General features: G+C 40.9%; 1 protein-coding gene across 4 annotated transcripts in view; it reads right to left on the bottom strand.

Annotated features, from left to right (window-relative positions):
* Window positions 1–23,701, bottom strand: part of LOC134226303 (dynein axonemal heavy chain 3) — a 31,214-nt gene that overhangs the window by 1,550 nt on the left and 5,963 nt on the right. Inside the window, exons 4-18 of one of the 4 annotated variants that reach the window (XM_062706994.1) lie at window positions 12,408–13,131; window positions 11,379–12,349; window positions 11,134–11,318; window positions 10,799–11,064; window positions 9,506–10,726; window positions 9,132–9,450; window positions 8,099–9,069; window positions 7,599–8,037; window positions 7,428–7,542; window positions 7,164–7,368; window positions 4,380–7,110; window positions 4,145–4,274; window positions 1,215–4,086; window positions 532–1,158; window positions 389–427 (exon numbers count right to left, since the gene is read on the bottom strand). In XM_062706994.1, the coding sequence (XP_062562978.1) occupies window positions 389–427; window positions 532–1,158; window positions 1,215–4,086; window positions 4,145–4,274; window positions 4,380–7,110; window positions 7,164–7,368; window positions 7,428–7,542; window positions 7,599–8,037; window positions 8,099–9,069; window positions 9,132–9,450; window positions 9,506–10,726; window positions 10,799–11,064; window positions 11,134–11,318; window positions 11,379–12,349; window positions 12,408–13,131 (11,815 nt within the window). Of the gene's footprint in view, window positions 1–388; window positions 428–531; window positions 1,159–1,214; window positions 4,087–4,144; window positions 4,275–4,379; window positions 7,111–7,163; window positions 7,369–7,427; window positions 7,543–7,598; window positions 8,038–8,098; window positions 9,070–9,131; window positions 9,451–9,505; window positions 10,727–10,798; window positions 11,319–11,378; window positions 12,350–12,407; window positions 13,132–23,701 lie in introns of all 4 variants that reach the window. The other 3 variants (XM_062706991.1, XM_062706995.1, XM_062706993.1) reach the window with 3 other exon arrangements.

Below are 23,701 nucleotides of genomic sequence, written 5' to 3' on the forward strand. Positions count from 1 at the left end.
TTCAAGATCTGAATGAGTATCATAGTCCTTTATCGTAAGTTGTGCCGTCTAACTGCAATTCACTGTTTTTGGATCTTTCTGTATACATTTTTGCATATAAACTTCCAACGAGTTTAGCACCGCTCAAACGTTGACCGATTTGGCTGAATTTTGTCAAGAGCATCAAGACATCAAATAGAACCGAATAAGAGGGCGGCCCATCAAAAAATTTGAAAAAAGTTTTTCCCATACTAATTTGAGTCACCCTAATCAGTGTACATATAAACAGTGAAGTTACGAGACGCCACTGAAGTTTTGTGATTTGAACTATAGTATATAACTATAGAACCTATAGGTATTTAGCTTGAGCTTTGTCTGGAGTTATTTGTGTTCTGCATATTGTACTCACGTCGAATGTGACGAAATCCTCATTTTTACCCCGGTGATCCTTAGTAGGAAGTGTGTAATGTATTTGTGATTGAAGTTGTTTTTAATGATTAGGTGGATCATGATTGAAAAGAATGTAAACACATTGATAATAAATCGACTTACCCTTACGAAACAACCGACCTCTGCACGTTTTTGAATTTTATCCTCCGATTCAAACTTAGTCACCTCAAATGACATCACCAAATCATCTATACGCAACTTATTTTTCCTAGAATGATTCTGCATGACACCGGTCAAAAACGATTGAGTGAAGTAGAATCCACTGATCCAATAAACTTTCGGCTCTCCATCTTCGATCCAGTGCTGGAAAAATGACAGTCTTTGTACGAAATCATTCACATAGCTACCCAAAGGCTTCAACGAGGGATAACTCTTCGAAAGCCACGCCTGTGGCACTTTCCCAATGCTCATCGATCGATACACCCGTTCCAATTCTGGAATCATGCTTATTTGTCCTTGGATTGCCCGCTGAACATCTATCAGGCTCATTTTTATGAAGCTCAGTAGACGATTGAAACGAGTTAGCTCCTGTCGCAGAACAGTGTTCATCGAGTTCATGTAGAGAATTGGGAATTTCTCAGCCGTCGCCTCCACATCAAATGACTCCGGCAGCTTCTTCATCACTTCAGAGCAAATCAACAACACAGGATCGATGGCTTGCTCGTCTCGACTTCCTGTAGATTTACCAGCCGAAAGCTGTGTTTGGGTTTGAAGAACTCGTTCTAATAGCTGTGGAACAATCAATTTTCATCCTTTTTCTTCATATAAACCACACTTCCACTTACCGAATTAGTTTCCTCGATATTTCGAGTGATGTCAGCATTCTCATGCAAACCAAACACCTCCGGATGGGCTGTTAGTGGCAATGTCGATAGGTACTCCAAGGTCATCTCCTTGACGGGGTTGATCGGAACCCGATAGTTACCGGATTCGGAAAGTGTGTACCCATCTTGATCAATCGTATCCTGGTTGTAGATACGATTCAGCAGAGCCATCAATAGACGACGATCTTTGTCATCGGTTACGCGTCCACCGTAGTTGCACTCGCCCGTCAGATAGATGTGCCCTTCGAACGGAATGTACGAGTTCTGATGTAGGAACAGCTTTAACTGCATCAGAGAAATCTTGAGATCAGACTCGTTGAACTCGTACGATATGTTCCAGCCGAGCGGACCGAACTTACAGCGCTCCTGAACGACCGCGTGGAAAAACACCAATGAAAAGACACCCCGCGTCCATACCCGCACAACGTCACCGTGGAACGCGTCATCCAGAAAGGCTTCAGTGCTGAGTGGTTCCGAATTATATGCCCGCATCATATTGAGCTTCAATCCCTTCGGAGCTTCGTTGGTCATTTTGACACTGTTTTGCAAAATCGAGACAGGGAATTTCTTGCTCGGATATGACGTGCACCAGAGGCGGTATTTGGTATGCACTTGTTCATAGAGGCTCCCATCCGTGACCAACTTCTCCAGTTCATCCATGTAAGATTCCGCAACGTGACAGTTCTGTAGTATGACCCATTGACCAAGCTTAATGGCATCGAGGATTGTTTTGGTAGCTTTGGGGCCTTGTCCTTGACCGAGAGAAATCACGCGACAGTCGTCGCCCATGTACTTCTCGCTGGCAAAGGTCAGCAAACTGTCCATTGGGTCCGATCCTGGCGACAGCATAAAAACAAGTGGAATTCGTGGGGAGCTGTCTTCGTAGGATGTGCGAAGGTTGAACTGAGGAGGTTCGATGTAGGATTGCCCAACTTTCATAATGATAAATCTCTGCAACGCTGGCACGACCTTATCCGGACGAAGGCACTTCAGCACGATGAGTTTGACCAAATCATCTTGCGCCTGATATGGTTTCGGTAGTTCATTCCTTTCCGGATCGCTCAGGTTGTAGAATGATTTCCATTCGTCTAGATTTTCGGTGAAGCTTTCACGAAGCTTGTTCAATGATTTGAGTGAACTTGCTCGGACAAGATCGGTCCATGCTTTATCTGTGAGCCACTCTGGGGCGGGATTTGGATAGGGGTTATCTAGCGCCAGACCTCCCGTCAACAGGAATGATAGTTCGTTAACGTCTATTTTGCCCTCTCCGCGTAGGATTCCCGAGCAAAGAACGAAGGAAAACATGAGTTTGTCCTTTTCGAACAGTGATCGACAGACGTTGTTGTATATTGCCTTGGTGAAGTAATCGATTAGCAGCTGCAAACGCTCATCCAAACTGTCCGATTTTGGAGCCTTGATAATCGTTTGAACGAATATGTTCAGAAACCATGTCAGATTGAACTGATACATGGGGTCAATGTTAGCAAGTTCAGTGGTGCAGAAGAATAGAACCGCTGAGTGGCGGGCAACTGGAATATAGAGCTGTCGAGCGGCATCAATTTCCGCTTCGGTGGCTACGGCCACTATTTGTTTGGCCTGAATCTCTTCCGAAAGCTGTTTGCTGGAGGTGAGTATATTAATCGCATTCTCATCGTCCAGGATGTTACCCTCGGATGAAGAAAGAACTTGTAAGATTTTCGCTTCAGCATTGTAAAGAGCCTCTTGATTTTGCGCGGATTCGATTATGAGCGATTCTTTCTTTTCTTGTAGATCTGGCCGTTCTTTGATGATGACTGTTCCCAATAACTGCGAACGTAGACCTTGTTCCGTGATCATAAAATTCATTAGTGTTACCATGACTGCTGTTTCTGGTAGATAATGAGGATTTCTCAAATTAGTTGTAATATAGAAACGGAAATTGTCGTTGTACTCGACTAAGCCATCGCCGAATTTGATCAGGTTGGCACCTTTTTGACGGAATACATTTTTCTCAAGAATCGAATTGAGTCCAGAATCAATTGTTTCACCGACGTTTTCAAGCAACACGGGGTAACCATTGATCAACGCATTTTCCACGATACGCATATAGTTTGGATCCATTTGCTGGATAATTTTAAGATTGTTCTCTTTCTCCATGTTCTTTACCCATTTGTTAGCTTGCCCTTCCGGGTCTATCATTAAAGGCCAACGTCGAGCATTTTTGACAATGATTCCGTTCTCCACTGAGAAATTATCGGTTGGTAGTCCCCATTGTGACCAACTGCGTATCTCCATAGGGTTACCCAGAGTTGTAAGAAGCGAAAATTTGTCTGAACATTCTATTTTTTTCTGCTTGGTGATTTCGTTCCATTCTTCGATAATGCTGCTTCGGAATTCCATCGAAAAGCATCCCAGATAGGCGATGCAGCCCGCTGCCAGCAAAACGTCACCAATTACATTTGTTAGTGACTTGTGCAGGCTCTCCGCGCACTCTGACCAACGTTTTTTCTCGCCGCCCAGTCCACCGATCAGCTGTTCTGCGCGGATCAACTTCTTCTCGCAGCTGTCAATCTCGTCCTCCAATCGTTTTTTCTCCCGGGACTTCTCTGCGAAGAAATCATTCAATTTCTGCAGCTTGTCCAAAATTTCCTGCAGTTCGGCCCGTTTGGCATTGAGCTTCTCCATCTGTGCAGCGAGCTCCGCTTCGGCCCCGGCCAGGGCGACCTTCTTGGGGGCGACGATTTTCGCCACTCGATCGTAGATCTCCATCGCCCGTACCCATCGGCAGAGACCCTCACAGGCCATCGAGATGTTTTTGATCTTCTCCGGAACGAACTCCCGATCAGCGATATATCTGTGGGGGTGTATGGCGGTTAGAATTTAAAGCACAAGAACAGATCAAATAAACTTACACATCGCGAATCTTTTTCATGACTGGAATTGGAATGTTATCCTTGTCGAAGGTCTTTAGACTATCTAAGAACTTGAGATCGCCCAACATCTTTTGCGATGGGCCCCAGAAATCTTCGAGTACCTTCCCAGCTGAAAAAATATGAGTTAAATGGCCGAAAATACGATACTTACATCACTTGGATCCGTTTATTCGGAACTCGTTGATCCCTGGATCTAAGGTCGGAGCGAACTTACATGGGTCCGTTTTGCGATCGGGTTTGATACCCTTGATAACACAAACCGCTTCCAACACCAGTTTCACTCCAGACGGCGGATTCTTCATCGACTTGACAACGGTAATGTCAGCCGGTTTGAGCGTATCCAGCGCCGTGAGTGCTGCTTCCAGTGCTGGAACCGCTTCCTGTAGATCGCTTTCACAATCGTCCTTGATTGCTTGTGCTGATGCGGCTGCCTCGTTGGCAGCCGTTTCGTCCGCTCCGACAATTTCCTTTTTCTTTTCGGCATCTGCCGTTTCGCGTTCGATGTTCACCATGATCTTTTCCGTTTCGTCCGAAGTCTGCTTCAACTGTGGTTGGAGACCCTTCAGTTGGTCCTGCATTACCGACACCTGACCAGCGGCGAAGTCCAACTTTTCCAAACCGACAGTATATCGGTCGCGTTGCGATATAATTTCCGTATACTTTTTGCGGTAGAGTGTGTTGAAGGATCGCAGCATCTCCAAATATGATGTGGGGGTAACGTAGTTCTTTCGTCCTTGTTCTAAGAAGAATCGTTCAGAGTTTTCAACAACTCCGCGATTGAACACCATCACTAGCTCTACAAGCTTCCTCTCGAGGCTATTGAGTTTCCGAGACTTTAGCTTTTCAGTTTCCTCCTCCTCTTTTTGGAGTGAAGTTGCCGAAGGTTCGGACGATGACGGGGATTCTTGATCCAACTCCATTGACCGTATGAAATTTTCAGCAACCTTTTGTAGAGCATCGTCAGGCCATGAAGTGAACCAGTCGATAGTGCAGCAGTTGATTAGTGATGGATAGATTCGAACGCGTTTTTTGAAGGAATCTCCTATCGGTGAGAAGGCCAAGGCGATGTGAAGGTTTTCGCGAACTCTTTCTACGAAGAAGTTGTACAGTGACAGAGCCGTAGAGTCTATGGGTTTGTTGGTTTGTCTGACGATTGTTTGCATTTGTTCCAGTATGACTGCTTTTTCATCAGTTTGGAACAAGTTTGGAATGTCAGCAGTATTTAGCAAAGAATTAATATCCTCCACAAATGCTTCTTCTTTTGCTTGGGAGTCGTTGAACAAAAATACGGTCGGTTTGCCTTCGTTTCCAGCGTTCATTAGTAATTTCTTCATGTCTTCCCTCCACTCATTCATCGAGTAACTCCTAGTCACCTCGACTTGAAATACGGTTGCATCCGCCATATTAGCCGCCAGTTTTACAGAACTTCGTCTGCCTGCTCCTCCGAGTCCTACAAGCAACAAATGACCACGAGGCATCTGTAGAACTCGAGAAATACGTGATACATGTTCGATGGCAAATCTGAACAACACAAGATTCATTGGCGACTTCGACTGAGCATTGTATTCACTTAGGTAGAAGTTCATATTCTTCTCAAGTTTCGCCCAGTTATCAACTTCATCATACACACGGTTAACAGCATCCGGCTCCATGTAATTTCCAAATAGCAAATCACGCATGTGTCTGTCACTGACTCGTTTACCACTCTCCAGTCTATCTCCGAATGCAGTCTCCAGCTTCATCCGTAGTTGGCTGTTCGATGCCTCGTCTACCAAGCGTAACAAAGTTTGTTTATCACTGTCATCAATCAACCGATCATAGAATACACGATACGTTTCGTGTGCCCAGAGCCGTACAAGTTTTTCCGGATCGGGAAGCCGTTTTGCCGGTACCATCACGATGCCTTGATAGATTCTTGTGACATCTCGTAGTGAGAATAAGTAATGTGACTTAGCTGGGGTTGGAAGGAAGTTCGCAATAGCTCCTCGGTAGACTGATACGACCGCTTGGCAAAGGTTTTTGCACAATCGTGAAACTGGTTCAGGAAATCCTTTGGAGAAATGCCATTCTCCTATTTCGGAGAAAATTCGTAGCAGAGTACTGTCTTCAAATGAGTCTACCGAGAGGACCAGCATGTGACGGTACAAACGTTGTGGAATAAAATTGCTACCACCTATTGGACCCATTGCACCTACAAATAGCAGATCAATCAGTTCGATCTTGGAAGTATCGCGTAGATCAGACCATATTCTGTGATCCAACCACTGGCGGATCAATTCAAGTGGCGGCTGCGAGCCGTATTCGTCTCGAGCGGGCATAGCTACGTCATCAATAAAGTTGACGCACTCTTTTCCAACGGGAGGTCCGTAGACCCCCTTCCTACGTCGATCCAATTTGGACATTATCGTATCTTGCATCTGTTGGGCAGTGCTTCTAGCCGAACAATTGATTATGTTGGAGATGAACTTAGTTTTTGGCAGCTCGCGAATATAATTTGCAATGGTGGCACTCTTGCCTGTACCGGTTGGACCCACTAGGAGAATGGGGATTCCTGCGGCTACACACATTTCCGTCCAATACAAAATGTACCCGGTCTCCTTTGTAGGAATCATTAGTTCGGATACGATGCAGCTTTCTGGCAGAGTTAGCTCTTCCGATTTCAGCCAAGGCCACCAGGTTTCCTGTTCATCAAAACGGTAATCTAAAAAGTTCATCTTCTCTGGATACATTTGACCTCGATTCAGCGAGAAGTGCTTGGGCTTCGGATGATCTTCATTTGCCCCGTAGAGAATTTTTCTCAGCAACTGGTCGATTTTCCTCCTTCCTTCGATTGTAACAGTTGAAAAATACGCCCAAGCATAACAAAATAGGAAGATTTGCTGGAACCACACTTGATTATAGTTGTTAGTTCGAGAAAGAAATATGGAAAAGAATGACGAGAAAATCTGAAAAAGAATACTGTAAAGGTAATGTAATATTATAAAGTGATGTAACCGACAGAGTAGTGATGCATTTCAGACATCTTCAGCACAGTTCCTATGGTGTTCAACCAATGAAGTGCAGGAGGAATCAGCCATTCGGAGAGTTGTTCAAAAAGACCAATGTTGATTTCATTAACTCCCTTTTCCTCTAGATACAGCAAATAGGATTTATGTAGAGCTATCCATCCAAGCTGTGATGGTTCCATATAGATCATGCCACAACTAAAAAGGTGGTGTGTAAAAAAAATCACCAGATAATTGTTTGAAAATATGTAATGTACCGTGAAACCGTAGCTGGGGATGCTTGTTCCAAATCGACTGGCTCAAACATCAAGTTCATGTACTTAGTCATTTGAATGATCTCTCCAGACATTAAACAGAGCTTTCGATTGTCATCTGAAATACAAATTTGTAGAAGGGCTTTACACGCTCCAGTTTCGTTATGTCTGTACCCAAAACAGTGTTCAAGTTCTCAATCCAAACTGCATCAACGGGTCCATCGAATATGATCCACTGTCGCTCCAAGCTGCAGGTATAAACCATTTCACGGAATGTATTGGCTAAAACGCCGTCGGACCATTCATGTGAAGCCGGATCAAAACTTCCGTACAGCTGGCCCATGGAAACTGCTTTCGGATTGATGATCCTATAGACCACGCCCTGTTCTTCGGACAAAGGGCCTTTCTCTCTGCGCAATTCTCGCAGCGTTTCGGCTAGAGCCTGATATGCTGTCGTCTTACCGCCCATAGAATCTCCCACAATCATCAGACCATGACGGACCAACAACATTTCGTAGATTTGCATAACCTTATCAATGAACCATGGAGTGGGTTGCAACTTACGTTTAATGAGTTCAATCAGAAGCAATCGAACTATATCCTCGCGTGCTGGCTGTAATATCAAGAGTGTCGATAGATCTTTTAAATCAAATCAAACTATCAAAACAACTTACCGGTGGTAGCTCAACGCCAGGGAAAAGATCTTTGTAAATACCTTCAAAAAGTGATATATCCTGCTGCAAGAACTTCGGAAGGTTCACATCGATTATGGCTCTCAACACAATTTGAGCTTCCGACAATTCCGGCTGTGCGCGTCGGAGGGCTCCGGCTGCTGTTAGGACCGATTTTACAGCTCGCATTCCGTAGTCATAATGGGACTGTGACGATAACTGCTCCGAGCATAGTTTATAGGTGTGAACGATTTTCTGGGCCAGTACTCGGGCATCATCAAATCCATTTGAGTAGAGTGTAATCTCGCCGATCATTGCGTAGTCCGGCACCATCATGGCTACCGTTCGGAAGAGCACCTTCAAATTGTCAGGCAGTTCTGTACGACCGGCATAGCCTGGATTCATGGTAATGAAAATGTTACACGTAGGATCCAATTTGAGAGAAGTTTCTTCGAAAACAAACTTGACGACCTTTCCAGCAATCGCACGCTGAATGGTTAGAATCTGCTGAGCAACTACTGAAAGCACTTCCAGTTCAATTCGATTGAACTCATCAAAACAGGCCCATGAACCGGACTGTGCCAAGCCCTTGAAGAACTTTCCGAGTGCCTTGTAGTCCAGGCCATCAGAGCAGTTGAACACTACGCATTTTTTAGCCACAGCTTTTGCCAAGTCCTTGCAGGTTTCAGTTTTGCCGGTGCCAGCAGGTCCCTCGGGTGCACCACCAAGATTGAGCTTGAATGCTCCCATCAATGTTCGGAAGCAGCGGTCGGTCAGCGGAGTAGTAACCAAGCGTCCCGTATTTCCAAGATACTCCATGCCGTATTTAAGATCTGTTGTAACCATACTACAGGAGACATAACTCTGCTTATCATCATCGTCAATTCTCCAGTAGTAGCGAAGTTGTGAAAACCAATTGAAATCTCCCGTGTCTGCAATATTTTTCTTAACCAAAAGGTCTATGATGTCACGAGCTGTAATGCAAAATCGGATGTCACTATGTGAAAATGGTTAGATAACATAAATAACTTAGAACCATGAACATCAACCACGATCAATGCTTCAATTGTGATGGATTCTCCGGTACTGAGATTTCCTCTCACTAAATCAACAAGGTCGCCAATCTGAGTTGTGCATTTTTTGGAATAATCCACAAGCTTATCATCTTTAATGGCTTCTTCTGCTTCTTCGGTCCATTTCAAACAGGAAACCACTTGCACTACCTGACCAGGCCAGTTTAGTACCCAAACCTTTCGGGGATCCTTAAGATACGATTCGTACGACTGCCAAATCTGTTCCTTGACACTCTCCAACATTACGACCTCTACCTCTTTAAGCCATTTTTCCACTAAGCCCTGGAATATGGACGTTTGAGTTACAGAACTAGTACAGTAATACATAGATTCTTACATTAGCGGAAGCCGGATTGATCTTTCTCGTACAGGGAATCTGTTCTTGCTCAGCCGAGGTGAATGTCGTGATTTCCATCTGCGTGTCAAACTGCAACGAATTGATCCCTTCGAAACATTTCTTCATATGAGGCTGTACTCGCATCGGATCTTTCGTCTCGGATAGTATCTCCAGCAATTCGTCATTGGAGAGAAAGAAGAATCGCGCAAAATATAGTCGCTTCTTCTCCAAGTACAGATTTAAGCCACGCTGAATATCCTCCAGGTCTTTCAATGCAGTTCTTAGAACGTTCAAGAGATCCGGAAAGTCCGTCGCTTGGATAACGTGTGGATCGGCGATCGTGTGGCGCATGAGTTTGCGGAATATCTTGTCGACGGACTTGAAGTGCCGCCCTTCGGTGGGCATCTGGCGCATGATATCTTCGGAACTGAAGATAGGCTCGAGGTACATCCAGGTAGCTTGAACTTGCAGCCACGTATCGATGATATCTTGCATAGAAATGAGTTTGTCTTCCCAATTGTTGGCTTTGGTGCCCAGCGCCGCGATGTAAGGCGAGCCTCGCATCGCTTGCGCCTTCAAAATGTGATCGTCTAGCAGGGTTTGGATATCGTCTACCGATGATAGTATGGACATGTCCGAATCACGATACTGGACGCACACAAATTTCACGTCAACCCATTCCTCCTGCATATTCACCAGCTGTATGTTCAGCTCGTATTCCTTTCCAGCTGCGTTGGAAATTTCTTCCAGCCGGCTTTGGATCTTCATCACATCGATGTCGACCATCAGACCAAGGGAATTTTGAACCGCTGGATTTACCTCTTGCCCCAGTTCCTCGGATATCTGCGTCCAGTGGCGCTCACAAAGCCCCTGCCGGCAGATAGCTTCCAATATGGGAAGATAAATTTTGAACTTGTCGATCTTCATACGAATCTGTTCAGCCACACGCTTCGCTTGTGGACTTCCGGATAACTCTTTCAGTAGAACACTGATAGCGTGGAACATTTCATCGACCGCATTGCTGATAATCGTGGCGTCCAGTTCCTTGAATGGACCGAAATACCATACTTCGTGGCACGAGTCAAACTTGTAGGCAGTATGCCAAAGCTTTTCGATTGGTGCCATTCTTTCTATCATTTCGTTCAATGCCGGGAAATACGAAAGATCAATTTGAAGGAGGTTCTCCTCTAGATTAATCTCTTTAGCTTCTTTGCTGCATTTCTAGAAATAGGAAATAAAAAACCATTTCGAAACCCATAAGTAAAGGCCATCAGTTCTGCAAAAATCGAATACCTCCAGAATCTTCATCAAACCATCAACCGTGTCGACCTTTTCGCGTAGATCGTCCAGTGAGAGCATTTCGCGTATCTCGCGTGTCCGGAAGTGGTCCATTTTTTTCTTTTCCGTATTCAGATAGAGCTCAAATTTACCGCGCCGTTCACGTAGTGCCGTTTCAAGATTGTCGCGTACCACCGCAAGACGGGCACCGCTGAGATCAAGCACTTTCTCCAGCTCCTGGGGCCACAGGAACAGACGCGAATTCAGGTTGATGTCTTCGGCTGGAAATATAAAGCCTAGCATCAGTAGGGTGTACTTCTCCCGAACCAATCGAGGATCCCGCATATTACGATCAAGTATGGCGTAGGTCAGGAGGAAGAGAACACGCTGCGCGACTTGCTTGATCTCGGTCTTTAGTTGGTACATTCGCTCTTCGCGGCACTGCGTAAGATAATTTTGAAGGGCAACCACTTCCGGAGTTTCTTTCGGACGTTCGCCGGCATGCAGGGACATGTCTTCAAATTCGTCGCTTATTCTGTGACCATGGGTTACGTGGGTTATTTTCGGATACGGTGCCACATTTATCACCACTTACCTGCGATTTTCTACTTGGTTTAAAGTGATGAAGTAGTTGATAACGAAGGCTTTCAACTCTTTGACCAGATTTTCAAGAACTCGGTTTAGTCGACTGTTGTCCAGCATAAACAAGTTCAGTGGAATGAAATCACGTAGGAAATAGATGCCATGAATCAGTTCTGTGAATTTATCGACAAGATCTTTGAATATTTCCAATGATGGAAGTTCTCTTTGTGAGAAGATGCTCTCTGTAATGACTTTCATCTTATTGGCAAGAACCGGAAAATAGTACTCATACATCGGATAGAGATATATGGTTGGACCTGTTTGATTCGCAATTACAATACTCTTTACTCGGTCGTACAGCTTCTCCATGTCAGCGTTATCATCTCGTATGTAGTGTAAATATCCCAGCTGTTTCTTATCCTGCGTCAAGTAATACTCCAATCGAGGGATTTTGTATCCCACCTTCAGAATCTTGACGAAATAACTTTTGAAAAGGTCTGGCAGCTCTTCCATGTAAGGATATATAATTATTTTGCCACTGCTTCGCATTATAAATGAGGTTCTCCTCTCTTCGACCGCTGTTGTCATTGGATCATCGGTCGATTCTGATGTCAGCAAACTTGGATCATCATCGTCCGCTTCGTACAAAGACAGATCACTCTTCTCCGTATTTTTCTCGATTTCCGTATCCGGTTTGCCGACAACCGATACATTGAGCGTCATAAATGGTTTCATTTTGAGCTTCCCAGACTGCGTCCCGGATGGAGCATCGCCTCCACGGTAAGCTTCCAACGCTTCTACCAAATGGTCCAGACTTTTCTTAATCAAGCCTTGCAAATGGTACGATGTCAATGCGTGAATACAGTTGAAGAAGATCGTTCCTCGACCACCGTGGGTCGAGTTACGCGGCACCAGATCTTTCCAGTACTTACGCATGACATCAACCAAATCCGCGACTCGTGGCATCCAGTCGTTTATTAGGATCTGCAAATAATAAATGGTAAATAGCTTGCGAAAACCCTACCTTTTATCGAATACCCACATCGCGAGTAATGCGACAACTGTTGTGAATGGTCTCCGTAATCTTATCCGCGTGCATTGGAATGTCTGTGCTGTAAAATTTTGCCGCATCTACCACCAAAAGATTCCCATACAGTTTATGCCACAGCAGGTTGATTGCTTGCAATACTGGATGGTTAACCATGAGGACCTCCTCGAGGCGATTCTTGGCCACTTGTATCGAGCATTTCCAAGGAACCGGAGCGATAAGAGTGGCGATCGGAAACGCTGGGGGCTCAACAGCAAGTTGCAGACGCTTTCGTTCGTCTTCAGAGCGAAGGATGTACCGGACGAACGATCGTTTTACATGATAGCGGTAGTCTTCTTGTAAATCCATCAATAGGATGGTAAGGTAAACGGCTTGATCTCGGTGAACATTGTGCTCAGGGTCGAATATGTAGTCCAACAGGATAACCTCTGGATATATGTTGGGCCACAGTTTTTCCTCCTCCAGAATGAATTTGTGGGCTTGCTTCAAGTACGTAATACGGTGGTCAATGCGGGGCAGAATCTTTTTAATTAGATGAGATGGATAGTGCTCGATTTTTTCGACGGACAATTCGTCGAGTACGTTCAGCGTTCGCTGGCGCATATTTTCGTCAAAATTGTTGATTGCTTCTGTGTAGCGCATTTCGTATTTTTGAAGGATTTTCTGTTTCTGTTCATCGGGATGAACCGGAAGCAGAGCTTGAAGGTATTTCAGTTTGCTAAAAAGTATGTATTTTATTAGTTTCTTAATATTTCTTAAAATATTTGGTTAACGAAAATATTATTGGAAAGTTTACACCGTATTACTATTGTAATCAAATTGCGCCAGATATCAACTTCTATATAATAAAAATGAGTTGAGATTTCCTTCCTGACGATTTGACCGAGTTGAACGGGTTGACCGATTTGCATTTGCATTCGTTTTGGGATCCGCAAGGTTTGTATATGAAAAAGGTCGATGAATTTAACGGGGAAATGTAAAAAAATCATTGGAATACAATTTTGGGTCAGCTGTAGTAGAGGAAAACAAAACAAACGCACGGAAATTGATCTAGAGTGCGGTGCTGCAAATAGTTTGTTTTGACATTTGCAACGCTGGGTTTCTTTCGCTAGTTTTATGTAGATTTGCATGATTCCACAGAGGAACCTCTCCGCTCAGCCTTAACTTACGTTTCCGTCTTGTGTTGTGTAGAAAAATCTTGATTTATTTTTTTAAATAAAAAAAAAACTTTTCAACAAAAATCGAAAATCATTTAGCTTCTCAAAACTTTTATTTCGATGTCTGTTGACCTTCCAAAAGATGTAATGCACATATATAGTTAAAGATGATTAACGTATTGAAACTTTAAGTAACAAAAACAAAAAAGCTACTGAAACAACTGTTGATTGCATTGCAAGTTCTGAACACAAAGATAATTTGGATAACCCAATTTCAAAGATATTTCTCACTTTCTCTGCATACGAATGTAAGCCGAAGCCAACAATTTTCTTCAACGCTCAGAGTAGACTGAGTAATTTTCTTTATCGTCAAGGCTTGCATTCTTGCTGGCGTGCCTTTAGAGAAAGGAGCTGCCCATTTCTTTACCCAGCATCAAGTTTCCGTGAACCGACAACCCCAGAAGGTGAATTAACTCATTTGGAATTGTACGATACAGTGTGGGGGTCATACGAAAGGCAGCCTTTTTAGTTAAGCCTTATAAGAATTCAGCCTTTTGTGCAGGAAGAAAGTATAAAGAAGGAATAAAGAAGAAAAAAGAAGGCAAAATGAAGAATATAGTGAAGCGGAAGAAAGAAGAAAAATGGAAGAATGAAGCAGAAATAAGGAGGAAGGAAAAAGTAAAAGGAAGAGAAAGAAAGAAAAAGGAAGAAGGAAAAAGAAAGAAAAAGTAGGAAGAAGAAAACAAGAATAAGGAAGGAATATGCGAGAAAGATGAAGGAACAAGGAAGAAGAAAGAAGAAAGAAGTTAAAAGAAAGAAAGAGAAGGAGAAAGTAATAAGGAAGAAGGTAGTAGGAACATGGAAGAAGGAAGAAGAACAATGGAAGAACAAAGAAGGGACAAGGACGAAGGAAAAAAATAAAAGGAAGGTGGAAAAAAGCAAAAGGAAAAGGAGGAAAAGAAAGTGAAGAAGAAAGAAGAAAACAGGAAGAAAGAGGGAAGAAAAAAACAAGAAGAATGAAGGATGAAATGGTAAGGACGGAGGAAGAAGAAAGAAGAAAAAGGGAAGAAGAGAGAAGGATGAAGAAATAAAGAATGAAGAAGGTTAAAAGAAGTAAGAAAGAAGTAAGAAGGAATATGGAAGAGGTAGAAAGAAGAAGAAAGAAAGAAGGAGGAAGAACAAACAAGGAAGAAGGAAGAAGAAAGCCACCCACCGCGAGTTTGCATCGGTGGTGACGAAATCGAGGTGGTAGAAGAATTTGTGTACTTGGGCTCACTGGTGACTGCCGAAAATGACACCAGCAGAGAAATTCGGAGACGCATAGTGGCTGGAAATCGTACGTACTTTGGACTCCGCAAGACGCTCCGATCGAATAGAGTTCGCCGCCGTACCAAACTGACAATCTACAAAACGCTGATTAGACCGGTAGTCCTCTACGGACACGAGACCTGGACGATGCTCGTGGAGGACCAACGCGCACTTGGAGTTTTCGAAAGGAAAGTGCTGCGTACCATCTATGGTGGGGTGCAGATGGCTGACGGTACGTGGAGGAGGCGAATGAACCACGAATTGCATCAGCTGTTGGGAGAACCATCCATCGTTCACACCGCGAAAATCGGACGACTGCGATGGGCCGGGCACGTAGCCAGAATGTCGGACAGTAACCCGGTGAAAATGGTTCTCGACAACGATCCGACGGGCACAAGAAGGCGAGGTGCACAGCGGGCAAGGTGGATCGATCAGGTGGAAGATGACTTGCGGACCCTCCGTAGACTGCGTGGTTGGCGACGTGTAGCCATGGACCGAGCCGAATGGAGAAAACTCTTATATACCGCACAGGCCACTTCGGCCTTAGTCTGAATAAATAATAATAATAGGAAGAAGAAAGGTGGAAGAAGATAGAAGAAAGAAAAACTAAGGATGAAGGAAGAAAAAAAGGAAGAAGGATAAAAAAGGAGAATAAAAGAAGCATGGTAAGAGAAGATGGAACAAGGAAGAAAGAAAAGGGAATAAGAAAGAAGGAAAAAGGAAGACGGACGAAAGGAAAATAAAGAAGGAAGAAGAAAGAAATAAGCATTAAAAATGAAAAATATAGAAGTAATCTTGGCAAGAATCTTAAACAGTGACGGGAAATGTCATATCGATGTCATGGGACTAACTTGCTAATAACTTTTCTCACAAGTCATTTACAATAATGTTTTCCATATAAACATGTAGCCTTCAAATGACCCGAAAACTTTTTCTAATAGGTAATTTCTCTAAATATGATATTGGCGGCGTGAGAGCCGAATTAGTGTCAGATGACATTAATGTCATGACATTCCGTGACATTTTTTTAATCTCGCTCTCATGGCTCACACTTTGTATTTAGAACAATGATCTGTTCGGCATAGTTCTAGGACCCTTTAAGTACTACATGTTGATCAAAAAATCCGAACTGTAAATGACTTTTGGAAAAAGTTATTACGAAATTGGTAATAGCAATGCCATGACATTTTTTTGACATTTCCCATCACTGATCTTAAACCAAAAGCAAGAACCAAGAACAATAAAGTTTTTTACCTTTATATTCTGTTTTTCTTGTTCTGAATCAAAATGGAAAGAAAACAAGAAGTCGCAAGAAGAGTTCGGTTTATTTCCGATTGTGCCTCATTTACGTCAAATGTGAAGTCTTCAATTATAATCTGTTTCTTGCGATTTTTCAGCCTTATGTAAGACTTTTTCAGCCTTTCGTGTTGAGCCTTATGAGTTTTCAGCTTTATGTGATTCAGTCTTATGTGAAGTAGGGTGCCAACGGAATGTATGGGGAAAAAATTGTCATCGAATTTCAAAAAACGACATTGCTCAAACCCCAAAATATGACCCCATGCAAAATTTGAGTTACCAAAGGAAAAGTCGAAAATGGAATTTTTGTTTTTGATGCCAAATGACTTGAAAATGTACGAAACTTCAAGATCTGATGTTACTTTAAAAAAATCGATTTTTTCTCTTAGAACATTTTTTGGGACTTTTTCAGATGATGAAACTTTTTTTCATCCAATTTTAACACCGGACGATACGCAAACGTCTTCGTAGCCAAAAATATCCCTCATGCAAAATCTGAGCTAAATCGGACATGGTTGGGGGTGCTCAAAATTAATCAAAACTTTTTTTTTCCATTCTAGGTCTTCCCACAGTATTTATTTGAACTATAAAAGTGAAAGCAGTCAATAGAGGTAATGTACTGTAGAGGACTATTTTCGCTGCGGTTCCCTTTGTTATTGTTCTCAAACATGTTGGGTACCTATCTGTCAAAACGTACTGATTCCTTCGTTGACATTTAGTGTCCTATCCTCGCCAGCAAAAGATGTTTCACCTGTGATGACAGCGACAATCTTCCTCTATAGTTTATTACCTCTATTAAGCAGTCACACTGTTTATTATTATTATTATTCATGAAATGGAGGATATTCTGTTTGTTGGTGAATATTTGCCATTGTTTCCCAAGTCATCTAATTTGCCGTCGTATGGTGAAGTTCTTCGTTCATGTTTTATTTGCGAGCTGAGAAACAAACTGCGAAACAAAGTGCGCAAATAACAATTGAAGCGTTGATAGCTGTAAGGAAAGGATTCACTTGATTGGTAATAGGGCAATTGAATTTTAAATTTTGCGTTACCATAAAAATTGGAGAGATTTACAGAAAAATAGGTTTCTAATGTCGACGACTGAACATGAGAAGCGGCAATACCTACTTTTCTGATTCGATGGGAGATTTATTCGACATCTACAAAAAGTGTAAACCGAAGAACAAGTTGGAAAAGCAAGCAATGCGCTACTTGCAAGAACAGCGACATCGGACCAACAATCAAGAAACTAATACACGTGGACCCAAAGATATTATTTCATGCAGTGACTTTGAAGAGGCAGATGAGAATCCTGGAGCACGAATGAACCGTACCTTACATAAACTATTTCGACCTTTGTATCTTTGAAGAAGAACAAACCAAACAAACAATATTTGACGCGGAAAATGTATCAGATTCAACTAAAACTTGTGAGAAAAACCAACAAAGTGGCTTTAATGTTTTAACAGCAAGTTATTTTGAAACTTCGTCACAACTGAAACACAAAGCGAGTCCGTCCCTTCAGTTTGTACTAGTGATGAATACTTTATATTTTATGTTATAGCAAGTTTTGCTGATTTTATAATTTTAATTGAATTATAATTCTATTATAAATACAAATCATTTAAGCAAACAGTTTTTCTATTTTCTTTGTGCTTATTTTATATGTGTTTTAGGTCTTTCTAAATCAAACTGGAGTACCAAACCAAATTTAAAAAAATGTAGTCACGATCGAGATTGCTGCTGGTTTCGACCGTTGACCGTGACCGAAATGCAGTTTTTTTTTCAAATTTCGTCTATCGCTAAACGCTTGGGACATGACGTTTCGACATTATTGTTGAACAAAAAATCTGTCAGAAAATCAACACTCATTTTTTTTCACTTTGAAGTTACTGGAAAACATATATAGATTTTTTCCATCTAGTTTCACTTGTAAAACTTAACCCCTTGTAACCCCTATGTCACACTTTTTGTATGAATCGTTTTGTTAGGATTGTCACACTTCGAGCAACCCCCTCCACCCTCTGAGCGTTACGTAATTTATGGATGCTCCCGGAAGATACATTAAATACGTAACGCAAAAATTGACAAATATGTTTTGTGTTGATTTCTTTATTTGAAACTGTAATAATAATTTATATATTTTTCTCTTCAAGGATTATGTTCACATCTTCCGAAACAACTGCATCAAACAGTGGATGAAACTAGGAGCGTGTAAACATTTAGACAAAATGTCTAAGAGACAGATAATTGGGCTTCCATGTAGGCATCATATGCATGAACTTTTGGTAGGCAAGACATTAAAAGTCTTACAATTCGAAAATTCACAATCTCCGAATGTCGATTTTTTTAGGCGATTTCAGACGGAATGGCACCTCCTAGAAAACAGGTATGAACGATACATTCGTTAAATCATCGATAACAGAAAACGAGAGAAGTTCCCCTTATTAGAGTTTTTTTAACGACAACTTAAAGACCAACATCACCGCGAAGATTATCAGGAAGTTATCCAACTTGCCATAATATTTTTTGGGTGGTAAACTTGAAGGAAAATTGCAAATTAGAGCTCCTGGTGTTTTCCATAATGCAAGGTGGATGGCAAAAATTATTTACTCTTTAAAATGTTTATTTATAGGCAGACGTATAATATGCCTAACAACACTAGAGATCGATTAGCACGATTCAATGTTTTCATTGTGGAAATTTATTTGAAAAACTGGTTTCTTAGATCATGTGCTGCAATGTCGACAAATAATGATCTCAATTTATTAAAATTATTGAAATATTATAAGGCTTACGATGAGGAAGTTGCAAAACCAGTGCACAAAGGCTTTTTAACCTACTTACAATATTTGGATAACACACTCATCGGACTGTGTCTTTTTGATGAGAACTTAGATCCAGCGGACAAACAAGAAGTAATCCAAGCCATTCGTGCACCAGGTAAATATTTTTAACTTTCAACAGACTATGAGTTTCTAATTATCTTATCATTTACAGAGGCATTGGAAATTAATTCTACAAAATCTATAGTAGAGGCGCATGAAATTTCAACGATCGAGTTGCACTATTTCGTGCAAGGTAGCAACCATATTAAAAACTTGATCAAAGCTTTAGAATTTCCGGAGTCTATACTTGACATCGATTGGAATATTTCAGAGGAGTATCAAATTGCCAAGAAGCGAGTTCGAAGCCTGGAAGTAGTGAATGACAGTGCAGAATGAGGTATAGCATTGATACAAGATTATAATTCCAAAAAAAAAATCCGTTTTAGCTCAAATTTTGCATGTGGGGATATTTTTCATTTTCATTTTGCAGCGTTTGGTGGGGCAATAAGAGTGCAAGTCAATCCAAGGCCGATAATAGAGAGGGTAATGGCAGAAGAGTCCTTGCAGACCACTTGAACGCCATGGGGTAGGATAAGGATGGGGTGAAGTGAGGTTCGGACTTGGAATCGACTCGACACTAATGCAAAATGTAATTGAATGCCAACTAATCAATGATCAAAGGTTAAAATGATAATTTAAAAAATTCTAATACAACGTTTTTCTAGTTTTTAAAAGCAACGTATAAAATGCAATTGCCTTGGAAGCAGCTAGTTTGATGTGGTTTGAACAGTCATATATTCTAAGTTTAAGTTATTTAGTGTGTTAGCTTTATGTGATCACATTGAAAATATTTAAAAAAAATATTGCGTTTTAGTATTCTATTTTATAACTTTTATTTATACAGAATGAAAATTAATTAATTTTGTTTGTTCTGGGTGTAGGGTATATGTTCGTCAAATCACTTTGTTTACCTAAGTCATGGTTCCGTCAATATTCTTAAGCTGTGTCAATACTACAAACTCAATGTAATATATATCATATCTAAGTGGAAACTGTGTTATTGTCAAGGTTACCTATAACTTTAAACTGTTCTAACAAGTAGCTTTATCGTTGTTTATTTATGGTGATTATCTATAAAGTTCTAATCAAGGTCAGCTATAGGATTCACTTTTCGGTGGCAAAGTAAAGCTTCATCACGCCTGTTCCCTATTTATTAGTAAAACTTATCGAGAATGAAGCCGTCATAAGATTGTTCATATACCATCATTATAATGTGTGGTATTTTTTATTATTGCTCTTCGAAGTGAGGAACAACAAAATAAAACTGGCGCCACGTTCCTAGTTTCGAAAAATCTTCTACTCAGTGAATCCAGCAGTCGATTCCCTACGAATGTCTTGAATTCTTTGGTTCTCAATAAATGCCTAGCTAGCTAAATGTAAGCGTGGCTACGACTCAGCGTCACAGGGAAAGCATCAGAAAAGTATTGCGAAAAGAAGAGAACTCACATCATTATCTGATATAAAAGACCTCTGCCTGACTGCACTACCATTCACGGCTCTAAGAAATGATGTTCGTTGGATCACAAGCACATGCGTTAAATCAGTGCGCCAATGTCAGATATGTGAGGCGGCACCAAACAAAAATAGTCAGCATGTGATACCACCACGACAGGATATGTCTTTGGTTGCCATATCAGTGCTAATGGCGTAAGCCCACCCATCGTGGCAAGATCACATATCCGAGGGATGCCCTCGGATATTTTTGGCTACGAAAACGTTTATGTATCAACCGGTTTTAAAGTTCGATGAAAAAAAATGTCATCATCTGAAGTCCCAAAATTGTTCTAATTGTAATTGTAATTGTATTTTATCAGCCTTCACCCTGGCCAACAGCGCGTCAGCCCATCTACACTTAAGTTAGGTGAAGACCTACCAAGACCGTTTTTACAATATAAATTGGAGAATATATGTATTGTATAAAGGTAGGTATTTTCAACCGAATTCTTTCACTACTATTAGAATATTTGATTTTTAATCCCAGTTCTACTCGTTTCGAATCTCAAGTGTAAATCACATTGCTACATTGCTCCTATTTATTTAATGAATAAAACAATGAAGATTTGAATCATACAACTAGACAACACAATATAATTAGATATTTTAACAAATATTAAAAATCAATATTATAACTCAATCTTAAGTTAACTGCGCTTAACTTAACTTCCCGAAACTGTCACCAAAATTGTTCTAAGAGAAAAAAAATCAATCTTTTCATTTTTTTTAAAAAATAACATCAGATCTCGCCGTTTCATGCATTTTTTAGTCATTCGGCATTTAAAACAAAAATTCGATTTTCGACTTTTCCTTTGGCCTCCATTTGAAAAAAATTTCATGGGTAAAAATTTCAAAGCTTTGATGAATTTTAGGCACGCCAAAATCATGTCCGATTGAGCCGAAAATTTTGCATGGGGTCATATTTTGGGGTAATGAAACTTGTTAGCAATGTCGTTTTTTGAAATTCGAAGATGTCATTTTCATTGGCACCCTAATATGGAGGTCCCAAAAATGTTGTGCAGAATCATTCTCAGACGATAATCGTTGCAGTTTTAATTTGAGAATTTTTCAGATGAGAACGGCAGGCAAGTTGTCGCCGGCGATAATATCTTAAGTGCTAAACCAAAGACTAATTAAGACGTCACTGTAGAGCTCATTCTAGGGACCACTTCTAGTACTGCATTTGGTCCCTCGGTACCCAAGTTTGACACTTGACTATTTATCTGCTTTTCTTTCAACCTTGCAGTCGCCATTGAACTAAAATTTTCTCTTAAAATATGTAGTAGGCTGATGATCTGTGTGAACAGATGTAAACAAATTGTCCTGCCATTTTCTCTTTGGACGCTAAGGTACAGTTCTTAGACGAAAATATATGGCCAATTAACTACTGCGTTTCTTGCAGGTGGCTTGGAACGGTGCTGATAATGCCAAGCTCAGAACCATAACTGGACACTTAAGCAAACGCACCCATTTTCCCCACATGGCGTCTAGAACAATCACCGCTTACAATCGAAGAAAGTACCGATGGGTGCTGGGAAATTTGGGTGTGTTTGAGCGATTGTGCGTAGCAATGCAATCAAACTACCGTAATTCCATACAAATCAATTTCCTCCACGGTAGTGCATTTGAAAAAATAAATAGGAGTTGTTTTCATTTACGATGTAACTATAATTAAATATGCTAGGAAAAAAATGCAAAAATATCTCTTTCGCAGAATTACATATACCTTAGGGTGTCCCAAAATTGGACAAAGTCTGGGATTTTGGGGGCTCAACCTTCAAATGAAAGCTTAGGGTAAAACAAAAGAAAAATTGTTCTACGACAACTCTGGGAAATGACGTTTTGGGGTGGCCCCGACGCGTTTTATGAAAAAAGTACATTTTTTATAGGTAACATCGAAAATACCGGTATATCGGAAAGAAATTCGATGAAACCCATCCATTTTATATTTTTTTCATTTAACTTAGGGTCTATACTTTATGGTAAAACTTTGATACCGCATGTTTTAGGTCCATATATTTTTCACTGATGCTTTAAATGCCCAAAAATGATGAATTTCTCTTAATATTTTTTTATTAATGCATCCAAAACGGGTATCCATCATAATGCTCTCAAAACTAGATATACTCACCAAACCATGAAACGATAGCTGAACCTACCTATGGGTAGTTTTGAAACCATATTCATCAATCTATTTGAGTACTCACCCAGACTAACTGAACAATTTGTAGTCAGTCATGTTACTGCTGGTCCATCGTTGGGTTTCCATTATAACACTCAAATAAGTATTAAAATCAATTTTATGCAACTCATATGAATACTATATTGGTTATTAAAGCACTCATTTGGTTGGTATGGAAAAGTAGGCATTTCTTTACTTAAACATGATCCAGGTATTATGATCCGAATTTTCAAAAAGTCTTTTTCCAAGCTGCAGTAAATCGTGAATAACTTTTAAACGGATAGAGATAGGAGGTTGCTATTTTTAGCAAAATATTCGTTAAAAAATTTCCCACCTTTCTATGTATATCTAGTTTCGAAAGCATTATGATGGATACCCGTTTTGGATGCATTAATAAAAAAATATTAAGAAAAATTCATCATGTTTGGGCATTTAAAGCATCAGTGAAAAATATATAGAGCTAAAACATGCGGTATCAAAGTTTTACCATAAAGTATAGACCCTAAGTTAAATGTAAAAAATATAAAATGGATGGGTTTCATCGCATTTCTTTCCGATATACCGGTATTTTCGATGTTACCTATAAAAAATGCACTTTTTTCATAAAACGCGTCGGGGCCACCCCTAAACGTCATTTCCCAGAGTTGTCGTAGAACAATTTTTCTTTTGTTATACCCTAAGCTTTCATTTGAAGGTTGAGCCCCCAAAATCCCAGACTTGGTCCAATTTTGGGACACCCTAATATACCTATCTCATGCAAGATGTTTCATTTGCTTAGGTATGAATAATGGCGATAAGACAAAATGTTGGTACTGGGTCAATCGAAAGAAGTCCAAATTATATTCGATCAAAGTCTAATATAAATACTAATTATTACCACGTGAGATAATTCATGAACATTTCCATTAAATCTTGCTCGTTTTATATCAGAAATCTTTAAAAATTAAAGGAAATTATATGGAA

Source organism: Armigeres subalbatus, chromosome 3 (assembly GCF_024139115.2).
Source record: "Armigeres subalbatus isolate Guangzhou_Male chromosome 3, GZ_Asu_2, whole genome shotgun sequence".
Taxonomy (NCBI): domain Eukaryota; kingdom Metazoa; phylum Arthropoda; class Insecta; order Diptera; family Culicidae; genus Armigeres; species Armigeres subalbatus.